General features: G+C 45.2%; 1 protein-coding gene across 1 annotated transcript in view; it reads left to right on the forward strand.

Annotated features, from left to right (window-relative positions):
* Window positions 1-19,487, forward strand: part of DNAJC7 (DnaJ heat shock protein family (Hsp40) member C7) — a 25,468-nt gene continuing 5,981 nt past the window's right edge. The window contains exons 1-13 of the mRNA XM_059830365.1: window positions 1-89; window positions 10,128-10,216; window positions 10,741-10,865; window positions 10,959-11,072; window positions 11,653-11,727; window positions 13,273-13,391; window positions 13,671-13,824; window positions 14,614-14,778; window positions 15,817-15,908; window positions 17,105-17,178; window positions 17,745-17,891; window positions 18,124-18,276; window positions 18,819-18,881. Of these exons, the coding sequence (XP_059686348.1) occupies window positions 7-89; window positions 10,128-10,216; window positions 10,741-10,865; window positions 10,959-11,072; window positions 11,653-11,727; window positions 13,273-13,391; window positions 13,671-13,824; window positions 14,614-14,778; window positions 15,817-15,908; window positions 17,105-17,178; window positions 17,745-17,891; window positions 18,124-18,276; window positions 18,819-18,881 (1,453 nt within the window). The 5' untranslated portion in view covers window positions 1-6. The remainder of the gene's footprint in view (window positions 90-10,127; window positions 10,217-10,740; window positions 10,866-10,958; window positions 11,073-11,652; window positions 11,728-13,272; window positions 13,392-13,670; window positions 13,825-14,613; window positions 14,779-15,816; window positions 15,909-17,104; window positions 17,179-17,744; window positions 17,892-18,123; window positions 18,277-18,818; window positions 18,882-19,487) is intronic.

Below are 19,487 nucleotides of genomic sequence, written 5' to 3' on the forward strand. Positions count from 1 at the left end.
GGTAAGATGGCGGCGGCGGCTGAGTGCGATGTGATCATGGCGGCGCCCGAGGGACCCGGCGAGCCCGAGAGCGAGGAGGAGACGCGGAGGTAGAGCGGCTGCCGCGGGCCGGCCTCGCCCCGCCGGGCGGGGGAGGCGGCGGCCGGTGTCCCTCCCGGCGGGCGGGGCGGGGCCGGGCCGGGCTCCCTGGGCCGGGGCCCGGCGGGCGGGTAAGGCTGGGGGAGCCGGGGGCGGCCCTGGGCTGCGGGGAGCGGGAGGGGGCCGGGGCGGCAGGCCCCGGGTCTGGGTGTGCGGGGGGGCCGCAGGTGCTTGGCCGGCCCTTCCCGCGCGGGTCAGCGCCGGGGGCCGGCGGGCGGGCGGGCAGGGCCCCGTTGGGCCGCGGGAGCTCTGCGCTGGGCCGCGAGCAGGGGGGCCGGCAGCTGGGGCCGGCGGGGCGCCGGGCGGGGCAGGGCGCGCTGCCGGGGGGCTTCGGCAGGTCCCCGCCCGGGGCGGGCCCTGAGGGCAAAGGCCTTTCTCCCAGCAGGGCCTCGTCCCGCAGGGAAGCGCTGGCTGCTCCCAGCCGGGGCTCCGCAGCGAGGGCCCGCGGTCCCGCCCGGGGCCGGGACATGGCACATGCGGTGCAGGGCACATGTGGCTGTCGGGTGACACTTTATTTTGGGATGTCTTGGCTGCACGTCCCATGTGAGATCTCATGGCCCCCGTCTATACCAGGATTAGAACATGTACCCTGTAGTGGAGTCAGGCTGTCTTCAGTCAACTAGAGTTGGAGTGTCCTAGAAATAGAATTAACATCCTTTCTGTCTCGGGGCCACACTGTCTGGTTTCTGAGGAGAGCTTTCTCCCATTGCTGAGGACAAGGAGGAAAGGATTAGACTGTCATGTAGAAGGGAAGCGTCAGACTCCTAGGTTTGCGTGCTCTTTGCTTCTTCGTCATATCCAATTCCCTTCTCCCTGTTACCGTTTGAAATCTACACACAGGAATTTTTACTCTGTCCTGCCTTGCTGTGGATAATGGGAAAAATGTCTGTTGCAGGCAAATGTTTGGGCAGACTCCTGCTCTGAAAATGCTATCGCAATTAAAGAGCTTCTTCAAATTTCAGTTACTAGTTTACTTCTAAAGTGATCTGGTGCACCTTGCCTAGGGGAGCAGACGGTGTCGTCTAAGGCCAGGAGTGGTGGGAATCCCAACCTTTCTTGCACGTTTTCTTTTCAAGAGCCAGTGAGTTGGTTCCCAGCAGCAGCTGAGCGTTGCAGTCTCTGCAGGCAGTGAGATGGGAAGGTCCGATGTCTAGGAAACTCCGCTGGCTCTGCAGCATCCAACGCTGGCGGTTGGTTATCTCCTGGGGAACTGGGGAGGAGAGAACTATTTCTGTAGAAGGTGAGGCAATTGCTCTAGAAAATTATTCAGCGGATGGAATTAAAAGGAGGAAACAAAACTGAAAGTGGCCTCTGAGGAATAGTATTTTCAAAATAATATTGGTGGCCTGAGGTGTTTCATGCTGCTTGTTTACTGTCAGAAATTGAAGGCTTAAGGAGCCGCGCTGGGAAGGAGCTGGCTTCCTGGTGATGTCATTCTAAGGAGTTAAATTAGATGTTGCTGAAGAGGCACCTGGATGTTGTGCATAGAATACCGACAAATTGCATGGCCTGTAAAGTTGGGAAAGCCCTGTTTATGGGTAAGTCATTCCTTCCCCCAGGCTAATTAAATGTGGTGTTTGAAATGTTAAAAATACCAAAATGTAAAAACCGTGCTGAAGGCACAGTCGTCTTCTGATAGTGACCTCTAACGTTACCTTTCCTTCCTCCTTCCCAAGTTTCATTGCAGAAGTGACGGGTGCAGGAAACCAGTCATGAATAGGATGATCTTCTTGGGAAAAGCTGAGCAGGTGCAGAAATAGAAGAATTCGTGGGCAGTGTTTGGTCCTTGCCCTGCTCTGAGGGGAAGGCTCAGCTGTAAAGAACAGAGGCAGTCTCAGGCATCTGGGTTTTTCTTGGTGTGATAAGGCCAGTGCCATAGTTCATGGTTACTGCCATGAGGTGCTTTTGTAGGTGATTTCGCCATGTTTCCTTTTTTTTTGTTGTTGGGATATTACTTCTTTATATTGCTAAAACAGAAATGTGTGGGTAGGAGATGATGATTCTACTTTCAGTTATTCTTTTCGTTGCTCAGAAAGTGCAGGCCTCACACACTCATGCCTTTCTGCCAGCCAGGGCAGATTTTCTTGGGGTCCTGTGCATTAACCTCTTCTCTACTATGGCCCTTCCTGGCTTACATCAGTCGTTCAACTTCTGTGGCTGAATTGATCTCATGTAAATTAGGGTGCTAGTCACTGTATTAGGGAGAGTAGTTGAGGCTTAATTGGGTGTCTAATGTTTGTAAAACATCTTGAACCATGTAAGTGCTATGCAGGCACTCAGCATTAATGGGCATGCACAGACATACACTTGAATCTGATTTAGTACAGCCTTTATGATGTGTCTGTGCTAGCTTCTATTAAAAAAACAGCAAAAATAAGTGAAAACCTTTTCTGAATCAGCTAAGTCAGCATCAAGGGTTTTCATGCTCTGTACTTCTGTTTAGGAATTACAATAGGGCAAGATACAGATGCTTTGCTTAGGGACTCAGCTTTGTCTAGATGTGTGATTCTGTTCTTTGTGGCTTAGTAACAATTAGGAAATTAGCAAAAGGGGAGATCTGTATTTCCAAGTGATTTTAACTAGTGCACTGAAACAGCTGAAAACATGCCAAATGGCTCACTCACAGGTTGTTTAAGGGACAGGAAGAGTGTGGTCACAGGTTAATTATTGTCTGCTGCTGCATAAATTGTGGGGGTCCTTATGGAAAAGGGTTGATGTAATCGCGTTAATTTTATCTGCTGGGTAGTGGTGCTGTTAGTGCCAGCTCCTCTGCCGGGGAGCAGCTGATGAGCAGGGGCTGGTCCACCCCCAAAAAGTCACTTTTTTTTTTAATTAATTTTAAAGGTTTCTAACCCATGCGGAGAGTTTTTCCCCTTCGCCCAGCTGGTCTGCGAGCTTGGGGTCGCTGGAGTTTTGCCAGGGAGAATTTCCTTGTCATCTTCCTGGCAGCTCTAGATTCTGTCTGATGTCCATGCTTAAGGCTGGATCTTTCTCCTCCTTCTTCAGCATTGGAGGATGTGGCAGCCTCTTAAAAAGAAGTATTTCAAATTGTTCAGAAAATACCATTATGAAGTGATTTGCACAGACTGTTGCTTTTACAGTGCTTTTGCTGCAGATTTCAGATGTGTTGATGCTTCAGTAGGAAATCATAGTTAACCTTAGTAGAGCAATGAATGTGAAATTGGCCACACAAAGTAAATTGTGCAGAAGTCAAGAAGGTTTTAGACCTTGCCTGGCTTTGGGTCACTAATTAGTTTGACAGATGTTGCCTGGAGGTTGGCAGGTGTTGGTGAATAGCAAGAGTCTTTCCACTGCTGTTTTGCATGAAATGAGTTGCATCTTGGTCAGGGTCCTCATGAATAAATGTTGTTACTTGAGTGCTTTCACAGGGAGCGCTGGCAGGAGCGGGGGGGTGAGTCGGCTGTAGGGGCACTGTTGGTGGGTAAGCTTCATTAGGGGATAGCCTGAAGAAGGTTCCACTATTCCTGTTCTGCTTACAAATGGGCACTTGAGTTTCCCAGGCTGTAAATCCAGCCTATTTTACTAGTATGTAATTGCTTTATGATCTTATGATAATACAAGGAGCAGCAGAAGCTGCTCGCGTAGTTATTTGCTCTCCCATACAGTTGCAGAGTATTTGAATACTCTGAATTAGACAGTCGCTTTATATGGTACGAAAAGATGGTCAATACCTACAATTCCAGCCTTTTTCTTTAACACGAGACATGCTTTTCTGGGGTGAATCATGTTGTAGATGCAGTTGTTTTACCATGTAATTCTTACAGCTGGCTGGCTTCCTTCATTTAGGCCTTTGTGGAAAAAAGCAGTCTCTAGCTGTTTCTAGACCCTTCTGTGGGTTCTCACGACAACTGTGATGTGGTCCTGCCAGGAATGATCACACCATTGCTATGAATTAGGTTGATACTGAGCTCTGTGAAGTGAGGTGTGTTAACATAACTGCGCAATTAAAGTTCGGGGCTTGTCTGGCTGTTTTGGCTTGCAGCTGCAGGGAGAGGTTTGATTAATTTCTTTGATTTCTTGTGGCGTATTTTGGTCCGTGCGGCTCTTGGTCTTCCATGGTTGAGTCTGTCCTCGGGTATTGGGAATGTTCTGGGGTGTGTAGAGGATAGTGTGGGGTTTTTGAGTGCCTTCTGGATTAAATGCCAGTTATGTTACTGTTGTCTGCTCTTGTGAGAGAATTGTGGCAGACCTTTGCTTTTCTGTTTCAGTTGCAGAGTCTTTAGACTATCCGTGCAGATATTTGCATGTACAGACTCAAGATTTCCCTGGTTTGGGAAGTTTGCTGTGAGTAAATGTCATCATTTTCATTTCTGTATTGCAGCTAGTAGTAAACCCACTCCTTGTTCAGTGGGGGGTGCTGATGAGCAGAGAATTGTGTTGTGTGGTGCGCTGTTCTGCTCTGCGTTCAGTTTGGGCTCTCCTGCAACAGGGTCAGCATGATGCTGTCTGGCTGCAGAGGGTGATCACAGCATACATTACAGATGATTTTGTGGTTTTGTTTTCAGAGACCTGCTTTTGCACCTGCAGCCTTCCTCCAAACACAAACACTACTAATGGGAGATAGAGAGATAGATATACTCCCTTCACTCTAAATCCTCAGTCAGAGTGCAAAATCTGGAGGAAGTCTCTAAAGTGTACAGGGAAGTATACCCTGTATATCTCCGTGGCCCACATAGCATTTGGCTTCTCTTCTGAGTCCTGAAAGAAGGGAGGGGAGAGTACAGTACGTCCAGTGGCAAATACGACAGCTAATTTTAAGCTCTAGACATCTGCCCGCTGTAAACTGTATTGAGATCACCAAACTTATTTTACCCCAGCAGCTGAGTAACATCTGACAGCTGAGAATCTGGACTGGATTTCAACCAAAAAAAAACGTTGGATAAAGGCACTGTATCCTATCAAAGAAAAAGTCTCTGCAAGAATTGCTTAGAAAAGGCAGGTGTGTTCCTTTTGTCAGAGCATCCCAAAAAAGATTGCTTGGCCAGGGCAGGATTTTGGAGCCTTCCTTAAATCCTAGATTTTTTTTTTTGTCACTGTTTCATAATGGAAGCAGGAAATGAAGTAGGAGTGAGGGTCAAGAGAGCAAGTCTGCCACCTGCTTAAATGCTGAATTTCTGTAGCTGGGTGCGATTGCTTTGAGTGCATGTACCTGTGTGCACAGGGTCTGCACCAGCACCCCTAGACCTAGCAGGTGCTGTTTGTACAGATCCCAGAAATTTTCGACGACTTAGCAAATCAGGTGTGTTGCAAGGTAGGTCTGCACATGTCTCATTAGGAGCTGGAGTAGGAGGGGTGGAAGCCGTGAGCTGATCGGCGCTCGAGTGGGGGCAGCGTGTGGAAGCTCTGAGGAGGCGGCAGAAGTTGTTAGGCAAATGTGGGATTGTGTCACTGGTGCGCGGGATGGCTGCTTCTCATAGCTCTTCTGTTCTGGGAACGAGCAGGGGCTGAGCTTTCAGCAGGCCACGGGGAATAGAGGGAGCCTTGTGATGGTTCCTTCTCCCACCAGGCAGGCAGCGAGCTCCTCGCGCTGTGTCCTCTGAGCCTCTGTGTGTGCGAGGGGAGCATCAGAACAGGCGGCTACTGCTTGTCTTGGTGGCAGGTCCTCTAGGGTGACAGGGGCCAGAGCACTTGAAGAATTAGGGGTCCTGACAAATGTTATAAAAGAGAAAAAGAAATTTGCTAGCTCGCAGGGACAGAGTCACTCCAAACAGTCCCCTCCTTGTGAGCCCGTGGTGCATGCAAGTCATGAAATACAAGCTTCTTCCTGAGATCCTTGGTGCAACTCTTCCCTGTCTTCTGTGTCCAGTGTGGAGAGGCCCTGAGAAGACACTAACCTCCCCTCACAAAGCAATCCATTCAGCCTGGATCGTATTTTTAGCAAAGCACGATTCTTCTTCAGTTTCAAAAGTAGCAAGTGGGGAATGCAGCCTACATCAGTGTGAGATGCAGAATGATCTCATTCAGGCTGCAGCATCTGTTTGGATTGAAACAATTACCAGTGATATCAGGAGATCTGCATTTTTTCTTGTTGTAGCCAGAGACCGTGGTAAACAAGAACTGTTTTCTCTGTGTGCTTTCTATGTCAGTGGAGCACAACTGGGGAGAGATGCTTCTGTTCTGTGTCTAGGATCTCAGACCACAAGCCTTGCATTTCCAGCAACTGTCTTTGCCTTCGTGCTTTGGAGGCAGTTTGCTTTTTCTTTCACAATCTTTTTTCATTGTTAAGCTTTAAGCCATGTGAGCAATAGAAATACCGTGTACTTCCTTTCTGCTAGTGTAATCTGAGGTGCTGTCACTTGTTGATATATCAATCCGTGTTAAAATAAATATTAAAAGGAAAATAGACCAATAAAAAAGAGTAGAAAACAGTAGTTCTTGCGTTCACGTGTTTTCTCTAGCATCTCAGAATACGTATGCTTTTTGAGAGTTGGTTTTGCCATATATCCGTTTTCTTTCTCCTGTTTTCCCAGTTCTCCCCAGCAGTTTGTCAGCAGACAGGATGCTCTGGCACCCAGCCCTTTAGCTGTACCTATTAAACAATGCTTCCTCATAACGTGACAGGTAAAATTGCTAAAAGACTTGTGAATCAGGGACTGGTGTGCTAAGCAGGTTACAGTGGTGGCTTAGATGAGTTCTGCTACTAATACTATTCACCCTTTTCTTTAGACTATAGAACAGAGAGCTTGTAAGGGAAGGAGATTTAATAGGATCTATGATTTTCTTTTCCATTTTTGATTACAGAAAAAAGAGAACAAAGTTTTGGTTGAACTACTTACTGTCAAGTTTCCAGAAGTGCAGAATTGCTGATTATTTTTTCCACTGTATTTTGAATGTTTGATCTGTAATATTCAAAAAAGGTGGTTGTGTTTGGACACACTTCTAATCATGCAAAGTATAAGTCCTGCCGCTTGTGTTACAGATCCATCCAACAGGCACATAATCATTTCTAGATCTTGTGGTCCTAGGGAAGTAGAAGCACGGAGGGGTGCTGTACGGCTGTTCAGGGTCTGGCAATGTGCTGGCTTCTGAGGAAGAGCAAGGCTGCGGAACAAGCACCTTCCCTGGGCGAGGTGGTGGGAAGGCCGGGGCTGAGGCGGTACGGCAGTTTCCCATCTGAGATGGGTGAGTTCATAATTTGCTGGAACAGGAGCAGGTGCAGCAGGGATGAACTGAGCCCAGGAGCTGTGACAAGACCCTTCCAAGGCAGCGGGGTGCGTGTGCTAAACCGATTCTTTACCACCCTGTTACTTGTTCATCTTATTTCAAATAAATACAGCAATGCAGTTGTGTGTTCTTTCCATTGCTTGACTTCAGCAGCATTACAGCAGGGCTGCATCTGGTCCATTGCTGGAGTGTAGCTGATAGCAAAAGTTAAAAATGAAAGTGAAGAGCACACACTTCAGCTGCGGCCCGCGGGCCCTCGGCGTGGCAGCTCCCTGTGTCTATTGTTTTGCCAGCTGGCAAAACTCTGATGGTTCAGTGAAAACAACCCTTTGCATGAGGCAGTTGTGTGGGAATGGCCAATGGCAAGCCTGAATGAGGTTAAAAACATGTGAACTTGTTTCAACACAATTCCCTTTGTTCTTTCTCTAGTAGGCTTGCTGAACATTGCTCTCGTTCACTGGTGGGGTCCCTCCTCCTCGCTTTGGCTCCTGCGCTGCTTTTGCCGAGATGTGCCCTGGGAGCGCCGGGGGGCTCTGGCAGTGCTCCCCCCTCGGCGAGGACACTGCGGCTTGAGTTAAGTCTGTCCTGGGTTGGCAGCTTCGTAGTGAGGGCAGCTTCCAGTAGATAAATGCATTTCTCGCATAAGGATCTGATCTCTAGGTACTTCCAAAACAAAAATGCTAAGTGATGGTCGACTCTTACCAAATCTGCTCTCCACTCTCAGGTCTTGGATGTGGCAGCTTACTAAAATTCAGGACTAGTCAGCAGTCTTCCCTTCGGTTTTAATTTTGTGTACTGAAAGAGGCTTCTCACTGTGGTACATTCTAACAGTACGTCTTCTATAGAGTCCCTTTTCCACTCTTTCAATGTGTTGTAGCTGCAGCCTTCAGTGAAGACAGTCAAATTCTATCCTGTTAGGTTTATTACGAATGTGATTCATGAAAGACAAAAGTCTTTGCTTCCTCTGGGCAAAACCCAGTCCTGAAACATGCCCAAAGCTGCATCTAATTTTTGAGAATTTTGTAAAGATGTGCAGAAGTACAGAAGTGGATCACTTGCATTATACTTTCTGCGATAGATGAGCCTAAATTTTTAAAGCTAAAGGTTATCTCTGTGTTTATAGTACCTGGTAGACTGAAGACTGGCTCTGACTCAGGCCTTTGGCTGTTACAGTAGTAACAGTAGGAAATAAAGCTCCTCAGCCCTGAGAGCAATTGAACAGCTCGTGCTTGCTCTGGAGTTGGATGGAGGTATTTGTGTGTAAAAAGTCCTGTGACTCTTCACTCTCTATTCCTGTGTTCTCTGATTTGGCTTGCTTTTATTTACCTTACCTGTAAATAGCTTTCCTGCAGCAAGTGGTGCAAAGAGACACCTTCACTTCTGGATCCTTCTTTCAAGAAAATGCTGAAGCCCAACATTTCAGCGCAGCCTGGAACTGACCCATGTTTGAGCCCACAAGTGCAACTCTGCTCTGGCAGACTGGGGGGCCACCCAGCTATTTTAGCTTCCTTGGCTTCTGCTTCATTGCTTCAGCAAAGGCTATGTTCGGATCAGTTGGCAGTCACCCCAGAGGACTACGATGACCTGTAATAATCAACTTCAACTGTACTGCTTGTGATACGGTCATTTCCTCCGTGCAGGTGATCCCCACGGCTGGGCTGCTCTAGTGGAAGATTGCTAGTTTTTGAAGGAGAGAGTAGCTGGGGCTCGTAGATATGCTGGCTGCGTCCCTGGTGGGACATGAAGGATGGAGTCTGAGCTGGTCTTTGTTCTGATGGTTAGAATTTGTCTTTGTCTGGGGCCAGAGTTCTGGTTGTGCAAGTGCTTTGGAGAGTGGACAAACGGTGCCTGTTGCTCTGGCTACAGCAGTGAAGTCCCAAAAGCACGATGCAAGTCTTGACTGCTGTATCTTAGAGTGGGGTGATGCTTCTTCTGAGTTGGCCTCATGGTTTTTATGTGTTAAACAGTCTAGGAGGGGAAGCAAGTGAATTAAATCACTGAATTTAATTCAGTGAAGCTGAATTAAACTTCAACACCATGGTACAAGTTCCCTCTCAGACTGCTTATCTAAAATGGTGAAGGTAGATGGGAGAAGAGAGAGGAGGGTTTAATTTCCTTCAGGGGAAAATTTGCTTTCATGAGTTTAAGGGATGCTGCTTTAAACCATATGTTGTGTGTTTTTAAATGTCCTAAACTGTTTCTGCAAATCCTTGCTCTTGAGTGTGAGAACTATTTCTGGACCTGTTGCCAAGGCAGTGCCAAGCTTCTGCTTGAGGCTTGCACCCTTATTTCTCCTCGATTTAGCTGTCTTTTGAATGTAGAAATTGTTCTTGGCCCTGCTTCTTAAGTATGTGGGACTACTTCTGAAAGATAGACAGCACTCTCTTTCTTGACTTCAGTGACTGCTGAGGGTGTGCAGCACCTCACAGGAGTAGGCTGGCTTGATTAACCACGTACAACTGAGTTTTGCTGGACTTTAGAAGTCAGTGCGTCCGAGACTGAGGGGAGGGTGCTCAAAGGTGTCTTCAATCTGCTACTGCATTCCTGTAATATTTGGCTAGGTGATATACCTGAGTATCCCTGTTCATGGCCCTAGTAAAGTGATGAAGAGCCAGCAGGACATGAGGTGTGCTGTTTTCTCATGGACAATGTATACAGAGGAGGTCTCGCGGCAACCAGTTACAAGCATTTTGGAGCATTGAAGAGTTATACTGAGATTGCTTGGGGATCAAATGCTCGGTCATGGTCAGAATCTTTTCTGATGCTCAGTTCCTCTTAAAATGTGGTATCTTCCTTCCTTTTAGAGAAGCAGAATCATTCAAGGAACAAGGAAACGCATACTATGCCAAGAAAGATTACAATGAAGCGTACAACTATTACACAAAAGCCATAGGTGAGAAGAGTTGATGATAATATTTGCTGAATACTGTGTTTAAAAATCAAAGCTGGTTATTGATTTAAAATACACCAGCAGGGTTTCTAACAGCACACACTGGATAAAAACTTTTTGCCTGCTTTAATTACCTTGCAAAATTTCACCAGATTGATAAGGCAAGTCAGTGCCAATGTGGGTGATTGCAGCAGTTCTTTGTTTCTCTTCCACCCAAGATATTCTTAACATGAAAGCAATCCAGCTTTCCCTCTAATGCAGGGCCAGCAGTGCTGCCAGACTGAACACCACAAACTTTTGTTCTATATGAGTTAATGCCTGTGTATAGTGTGGGGAGCATTAGTTTTATGACTTGCTATCAAAACAGCTGCTTGACCATCGTGCATCATCTTAAGCCACTCAGGTGACATGTTATAAATTGGGAGGGAATGTGATTTTTGGGTCCCACCACAGCTTTTTAATATGTTCTACAAGTTGTATAACTGCTTGCATTACACTAACAGCAAGTGCTCTTATATCTTCTCCAGATACCTGTCCTAATAATGCCAGTTATTATGGTAACAGAGCTGCCACACTCATGATGTTGGGGAGATTCCGAGAAGCACTGGGAGATGCTCAACAGTCTGTCAGATTGGATGATAGCTTTGTAAGGGTACGTGGAAAATTCATACTTCTTATTCATGTCTCAATACCCTTGTCTCCACCTATTGCAGCTTTTGCAACTCCCTTTTAACTGTCTTCTCAGGGCCATCTACGGGAAGGGAAGTGCCATCTTTCCCTAGGGAATGCCATGGCTGCTAGCCGCTGCTTTCAACGAGTTTTAGAACTGGATCATAAGAATACCCAGGCGCAGCAAGAGGTAAGAGGTTCTTAAAATTTAAATATTCCCGGTAGATGGGGCTGTCAAAAGGAACGGATTGAACTGGTAAGCCTTTCACTTTGAATTTGCAAGGTGGAATCACGGCCATCATTAGTAATGACTGCATGCTGTGAGGTAATGGGAAAAAATGAGATGCTGTCAAAGTCTCTATATCTGTTTTTTCAGTAGACTGCCAGGTTGCATAGTTACTTCTGTGTGTGATTGTCTCTTCTTAGCAGAAGAGCATGGAGGCTAAGCTGGTCTTTTACCCAGCACTCCAGAGGAGGAATGGTGAATAGTGGTAAGGGAGCATGGAAATGGTTGATGAAGCATGTAGAAGGCTGCTGCCACTTTTGTATCTCATTAACAGGGGTACATTTTCCTAGGCTAACAGTTAGGTCACTTGATTTCAAACTGATTTTAACGCTGGCAAGAGTACTCATGTAATCTACATTATTGTTCCATGGTCTGCAGTAGGTTTTGCCCTGACACTTCAGGGGTTGGCTGCTTAAATGATGCTTGATGGAGTTTCAGAGCAGTGACTGTCCTGCAACAGTTGCTGTCTTCTCCTGTCTTTCAGCTGAAGAACGCCAGTACTGTGCTTGAGTATGAAAAAATAGCTGAAGTGGATTTTGAGAAACGGGATTTCAGGAAGGTGAGATTAACTTCATTGTTTCCTGTAGCATTATGAACGGACATACTTTACCTGGCCAGTTAGCCAGATGCATGTCTAATTTCCCTGCCTAACATTAGCTGGGCCCTAATGGGAGGTGCTGTACAACATACTTTTGCTATTGAAGCAGGGCTGTCTTGTGAACTGTGTAATAGTTGTGAAAATGACAGAGCTCATGCTCTCTTAGCACTGAATGAATGAAAAGTGAAGAGGGTGACTGGCTCAGGCTGAATATGCTCTATTACTGTTTGCTTTGCAGGTTGAGTGGAACCACGAATGAGCTGTTTGATACAGATTTTGTCAGCAGCAGCATTCGATCACACTTTGCTCCTAAAATGCATATCCAGGATTCTTCTTTCCCAACTCTTTAATTAAAAAAAAAAAAAAAAGGCAGTCTGTCTGCCAGTATTATAGTGAGGGTCATTGAAGGAGGAATGCAGATCTGCGTGAGGCATTCTCCGTTACTGTTTCCAAATCTTTCTTCCCAAGGGCTGTAACAGGATGCAGCTGGTACTGACCTGATAAAACAAGAAATGACAGCATGAAATCCGAAAGGCACCAAACACTTCTCGTGCAATTGTTTCTGTTCGGTGGATGCATGTAAGGCCCACGTTTGGTCCAGAAAAGAGGTTGTCCACACTCTTAGGCTAAGCTCAAGGTTTTGGAAGGGTAAATCCCAGCTTTGTGTCACCTGGTTACGAGGAGCAAATGGGATGTATGGTCAATCTGGATTTCGTGTGTAGGAATTGCCCTGCCTGTATTGCATGTTCTGGGCTTTTGCATCTGTCCCTTCACTTCTCCCGTCTCATTTCACTGGGGAGGCTTGCATGAAATGTGATCTTTGTTTCTGGAGAGCTGCTCTGGCTCCTTCCTCACCCAGAAGCCATTGGCTTCTCAGTCTGGAGCACAGTGCTTCCCACAGCGGGCAATCGTGATGTCACGGGCTGGGGAAGCAGATGAACCTTGGTGGAACAATGACCCTGTTCTCATGCAGATGTCCCCACCAGAGAGGCAGAGATGGAAAGGACCTATTAGATCACCCTGCCCATTGCAGTCAGACCAGTGTAAGATCAGTCCCTGCACTGTACTTTTTTGTGTTTTGTCCAGTCCAAACTGTCTCAATCTATTGAATTTCTGTCCTTCCCACATGTCTTTATAATGCAGGAAACAGGGGCAGAATTGTCTTCCTTGGCTTTTTCTTTAGGGCCTACAATTTCAGAAGAGTTAAAGGGATGGACCTTCTACAGGTGTCCCTTGAATCTTCTGTGTAGTGCTGTGTCACAGATACATAGCAGGTGCCACAGACCTTTGTACACAAAGCCCTTTAAAAGACAAAACAAAAAAACCTGCACATGAGGAAAATTTTCTGATGAAATATGTCTCCAGCAGCAGAGGAAACAGGTGCCTGCACACTTATCTTCCTTTTCAAAGACAAATATGAAATCTGAAGTGTGATAATGGTGCAGCCTTTCAAACTAGGCCTTTGGCTATTTGCTTTGCTCACATTTGTATTTTTTCTCACACCAGGTTGTATTTTGCATGGATCGTGCTTTGGAGTTTGCTCCTGCTTGTCACCGATTCAAAATCCTCAAGGCTGAATGTTTAGCATTATTGGGTCGCTACCCAGAAGCACAGTCTGTAGCAAGGTGAGCGTCTTAAGGTCTAGACTTTGAGTAACAGCTGGTGGTGCGTCCTGGCTGCTGCTTGTTTTCCACAGCCCAAAATGAATGAGGGAATATAAAAAAGGCATAGTCCTTAATGCAGATTGTGATGAGGAAGAGTGCATGAATTTATCCCCTCTAAAATTAATCTTACTGGGAAACTGTATTTAGACTCAGTTAATAACCAGCAGTCTTGCTTGATCAAGTTCCCATACTTTTTGCTGGAATAGGAAACTTTTCATTTTTTTAATACATCTGTTACAGTGACATCTTACGAATGGACTCAACAAATGCAGATGCTCTGTATGTCCGTGGTCTCTGCCTTTATTATGAGGACTGTATTGAGAAGGCAGTGCAATTCTTTGTCCAAGCACTCAGAATGGCTCCTGATCACGAGAAAGCATGTCTTGCCTGCCGTGTAAGTTGTGGATACTGGGGATGGGACTGCAAAATTACCAGGATTTTTTGTTTGTTTTTTTTTTAACCAAACACCTAACTTGGTTTTGCTGGATCAATCCCCTCTCCCTCCCTCAACATTATCATTCCCCAGAAGCAAGTGGTGTGTCCAGCCCTTCCCAAAGACACCCAGCTGCTGCTTTAGGTAAAACTGTGAGTTGATAGAAGCTCTTTCTCAGAAGACTGTGATACTTTGAAGACTGCCTCCCTTTCATTCTTCTTTGCTCCTTGATCAGATATAGGAGCAATAAAACTAGGTCTATCAGTTCTAAAAGAACTTCTAACTTTCAGATTTGATATTAGTGCCTACAGGTTGACTTGCATTTAAACACTGTTCCTTTCATGTTGCTCCTTCCCTCATTTCTACTCTGTTGTCGTTCTTTGACTGACTTTTTAAATCTGCTTACTTGTATAAGTTCTCAAAATGTGAAGTCCCATTCCTATTTTTTTTAAACCCATAAATTTACTTCACTGTTATGTTTTTATCTTAAAATTAGGCAACTTTTGTTCCTGTGGAGAATGCCTGTAACTGGCACCGGCTGTTCCTTAGCACTTCTTTTGGGGGGGAAAGGCAAAATGCTTACCGCTCATTTCAGCTGCTGTAGCAAGGCTGTGACTTTTGAATCCTGTAATGGTGTCTGAAACCAAATTATAACAGTTGTGTTTGAGGACCCTTACCCAGTAAAATAAGGTGCTTGGTACCCCTGAAGCACTTACCTAATGTCCTTATCCAGGGTATATTTTCTTTCAGAATGCCAAAGCACTTAAAGCAAAGAAAGAAGATGGGAATAAAGCATTCAAAGAAGGAAACTACAAACTAGCATATGAACTATACACAGAGGCACTAGGAATAGATCCAAATAACATAAAAACAAATGCCAAACTCTACTGCAATCGGGGAACAGTTAATTCAAAGGTAAGAGATGGTGAGGTAGTCTTTCATCATATTCCTCACCATGTAGTTTATAAATTGCAAATCAATTATTCTGGAAAGCATAGGCTTCTCTGGCTGCTGGGGCAGCTGGATCTTTCTAGTGCTGCAGGCAATGTTTCAGGTTTTTGTACTTGCACAATGATTGGGTCTGTTCCAAACAGCCAGTGAAGTTGACTCCTGAAGAAACAAAACTAAATACTTGGGCTGCACAGAGTGGGAGGGAGAGGAGGAATGTAGTTTAGCCTTATCTTAATCAGTGTAAAGGCATCCTTATTTGTTTCCTTCCCGGTAATGAGGAGATATCTTTTCTTATTCTTCTCGTAGATCATCTGTCTTGCTTTGGTTTTTGATCTAAAAAAAAAAAAAAAGACCTAATTTAAAAACCCTGCACACTTTTTCCAGGTTTGCTGTTGCATTTTAGTCATGCACTATCCAGAGAAACAGTCAGTCATGTGATAGTGCTTCCAGTTTCCACCCTGCATTTCCCCCTAGGCCTGTTTCCTCCTCGGCTGTCTCTGTGTGTTGATGCCTGCTCTACCAGCATTGAAGCTTTTCAACACCCCGACTTGGTCAAGAGACACAGGCTGTTCTCAAAATCTGGGAAATGGGATGAGCTGGAGGCAGCAGTAATGGATATTTTACGTGGCTGTTTTGTGTCTGAAAACAAACAATGCTTTTTTTTAAAGAAAAGTATTTTAAATATTTTTAAGTTTATTTTCCTGTCTGGGAATTAGTTTGGACACAGAATAACTTGGGTTTTAGGTCATTCTTAGGAAGACCCTTGTTTCCAAGTGCACTTCTTAGAGGAGCACCACATAGTTCTACCATTTCACTAGCCAAGCTTTTAATTTTTCCGTAGGGAACAAAAGCTCTGTGTTTTGGGGGGATTGGAAAAAATTTCCTAGACGCAGACACACAAAACAGTGAGATTTTCCAAGATTCTTTACACCTTTCAATTGCCTAAAATCATAATGCTACTTAGCAGATTGGGATTGACTTAACTTCTGTCTGACATTGTAGCTTAGGAAACTTGAAGAAGCAATAGACGACTGCACGAATGCAGTAAAACTGGATGACACGTATATCAAAGCATACTTGAGGAGAGCACAGTGGTAAGTAGGCCTTTATAATGCACATGCTGAGCAGGTTTGTGGGTAGGAACCTCCTACCTACTGCACTGAGTGACAGGAATAACAAATCTGAAGCTGAGCTGAATAAAAGGTTCTGTCTTAAGGGGCCCTGAATTTGTTCCTCTTCCTTATGCTGATGAGGAGACAGGGGAAGCTCTGTGTAGTCTGTCCTGCCTGCATGGATCTGGGACTGCCTGTTGATTGTTGTATTTAGGCAGGATTTGTTCTAAAGCTTGGCTTATTATGTTTATAGACTAATGTAAGACATTCTGTCCCGGAGAGCCTCTCCCTTAAGCTTTTTCAGAAGGGCTGCTGCGGTTAAGAGATCTTACCCTGGCAGAGCTGTTCACGCTTCCAACAAACTAGATTTTGAAGTGGGATGCCCTGCTTCCCATAAATGAGAAATCAGCTGAGACTGTACATATCTCAGCCACACATAATACTGCAGTGTAGTGCAGTGAGGCTGAGCGAGTTGTACAAAGGATGTTTGAGTCTTTATGTCTCCTTTGTAACTTGGCACCAACCAGGGAAGTTGTCAAAGCTCTGGTCTGACTACAGACTTATTTCCTACTTTCCTCAATACTGATTATTTGCCAGTTTGTGGCAAAGCTGCCTGGCTTATAGATGAACCAAAACCGTTATTGCAGCCTTCCTGTTGTGCATTCATTTTAATTTACAAGCGTCAGTGTTCTTCTCAAGCTCCATCTCAGTAATTGCTAAATTACAGTAAGTGGTTAATGTGTGAGTAAGGCTGAAATGCCAACATACAGGCATGCATCCCTCTCTGAGGTGCCAAGATTGTCACTTCTAACTAGCGTTGCTAGTGTACAACTCTGCGCCAGCTTCCTTGAAGTCTTGCTGGCTGGTATTAGTTCCTGCAGCTGGTTAAAGTAATTATCAGAGCTTTAAAGTAGAACCTGTGCTGCCAAATGAGATTGCAGTCTCCACTTGGAGCCCAAAGTACAGGTTCCTGTGCCAGGGTTTCCCGCAAATAGCAGGTGCCTGGGCTTCCAGTCAGTCTAGCAGTGACCCTTTGTGGGTTCCTCTAATGATTGCTCTTTCTGCAGTCCGGGGCACATCTTTTCCTTAATTCATATCCATCTAGAAAGCTTGTACCTGAACACCCTTTTGATATTTCCTGTGAAGTACATCTTGGCCACCAGTGTTTCTTTCCACAGTTACATGGACACAGAACAATACGAAGATGCTGTAAGAGACTATGAAAAGGTTTATCAGACAGAAAAAACAAAAGGTGAGCGTATTGGCGTTCTTTTTGTGTGCATAAGTTTTCCTTAACTGGCAATATTTTTGTTGTTGCTTTTCTTTGTTTTTTTTTCCCCCCACGATATGCTCTGATTTGCAGCCTTTTACCCCAGCAGGACAATACTGGAAAAGTCCTCAGAAGCACTCTGAAATGCCTGTCTCATAATCTGGTGTCTCTCCCAGCATTGAATGCTGAGAAGAGAATTTAGCTTGTAGCTGAAGCAATGCACTAGATTCAGAATATCTGGTTATGGTTCTCGTTCTTAACTGTCACCTTGCTTTTTTAGAGGCCTGAAATGGAACAGATAGAGTAACCTTAGTTCTTGTGGTTCAGTTTCTAATACTGGTTTAATAGCACTGAGACATTTACCTACATTTGGAAGCAGCCTTAAGTGGACAGTGAGGCTGACTGTGAATCCAAGTGGGTTGGTTACTTGTGGCACTTGAATACTTCAACCCCGGTCATCTCAACACGTTGGTCTTCAGCCTCTTTTAAAGCAGGAGGCTGTGCCTGATACTAAAGCGGCTTTCCTTTGGCATTGCACTTCTTTCTAGAACACAAGCAACTTCTAAAGAACGCACAGGTGGAACTGAAAAAGAGCAAACGGAAAGACTACTATAAAATCCTTGGGGTTGACAAAAATGCCTCTGAAGATGAGATCAAGAAGGCTTACAGGAAAAGAGCTCTAATGCATCATCCAGGTACACACAAACAGTCCGTTATTAGAGCATGCATTGTTGCTTTGATCCCTTTGCTCCATGCACATGCCCTGCGCAACCATCGCTCAGAGGCAGGAATAAATACGAGAGAGGGAATTTCTAGACAAATACCATTTCTGACCCCACAAATCTAAATCTGTGACAGTAGCTGGGAATGCATAGCATTTTCCATTTACACTAAAAACTTCTTTCCTGCTTGTTTTTGTATCTCTAGACCGACACAGTGGGGCAAGTGCAGAAGTACAGAAGGAGGAGGAGAAGAAATTTAAGGAGGTTGGTGAAGCTTTTACCATCCTGTCAGATCCCAAGAAGAAGGCCCGCTACGACAGTGGGCAGGATCTAGAAGAGGATGGGTTGAACATGGGAGGTAAGATATTCTACCATGGCAGCCTTTAGAAAGATTAGACCATTTAGAGTCTGCCTTCTCTAAAACAAACCTCCCATTTGTAATAATCCTGTGAATTGACTCGGTTTGGTCTCTGAAAGCGTTTGAATGGCAGATCTGCACTGAATGTTTCAAGTTGTGAACAGTCTATATAGTGGATGTTAATCCTTGATTGAGCCAGTAGGTAGTAGCTGCCATTAGGCAGGAGTCTTTCATAGGAAGTGTAAAGTAGCGTAATAGAAAGATTGTGGGTCCCTAAATGCTGCTTATGCAAAATTGTTAGGTTGCCCTGGCACTGAAATTCTCTCCGACTACTGTTGCTTTTACCTGTTTTCTCTTACTGTCAGTGGCCTTGTACTCTGCTGCTGTGTAGCAGTGCTCAGAGAGAGCAAGCTGTTTGTTTACAGCTTTTTGTCTGCTTGTGAAATGCTTTATGGGCCCTCAATTAAATGACAATTTCTAACTTGTGAAAACTGTAACTGGCTGTTTCACTTCAACTCACAACTTCCTTTTCTTCCCTGTAGACTTTGATGCAAATAATATCTTCAAGGCCTTCTTCGGTGGGCCAGGTGGCTTCAGTTTTGAAGGTAGGTGGAAGTGTTCCCCTGTCAGCTTTGGAAACGTAAGTATGCAAATCACTTTACAAGAGATCTGATTTTCCCAGAGTGGATGTGCTGTTCGAGGAGAGTATTTGCCTTTTCCAAAGAAAAATATCTAAGCTCTTAGAAAGTTCTGTCTTTACAGCATCCCAGCTGATGGCCAGTTCTAGTTCTTTTGTGTTCAAAAGCCACAAAACCTAGGGGTTGTCTTTTCAAGAAGCGTGTGTAGGCTTTGCCTTCTGGTGCTTTGCTGCTTAGGAATAGTTGACCATAACTTGGATAAGCTGCTGGTGCTACAGCAACAACAGGAGATTCTTGGTCAGAAGTCTCATGTGTATGTATCGCACAGCTCGCCTCTGGTTTCGTAACTGTGAATCCTCCCAGGGGCCTCTGCCTGCAAACGTTTTGAGGTGACTGGAGGCGATGAAGAAGCTGTTACTCAGTGTCCCTTTAGACCTCACGTGTGGTCAGGCTTTCGTCACGCACCTTGGAGTAGGATGGGTTTATGCAGCACGGAGCGAGCTCTCAGCACTTAGCTAGTATCAATATACCCCTTAGGGAAGCGTGTCTTCCTTAAGGTCTTTTTTTAAGTGA

The sequence above is a fragment of the Gavia stellata genome, chromosome 28 (genome assembly GCF_030936135.1).
Source record: "Gavia stellata isolate bGavSte3 chromosome 28, bGavSte3.hap2, whole genome shotgun sequence".
NCBI lineage: Eukaryota > Metazoa > Chordata > Aves > Gaviiformes > Gaviidae > Gavia > Gavia stellata.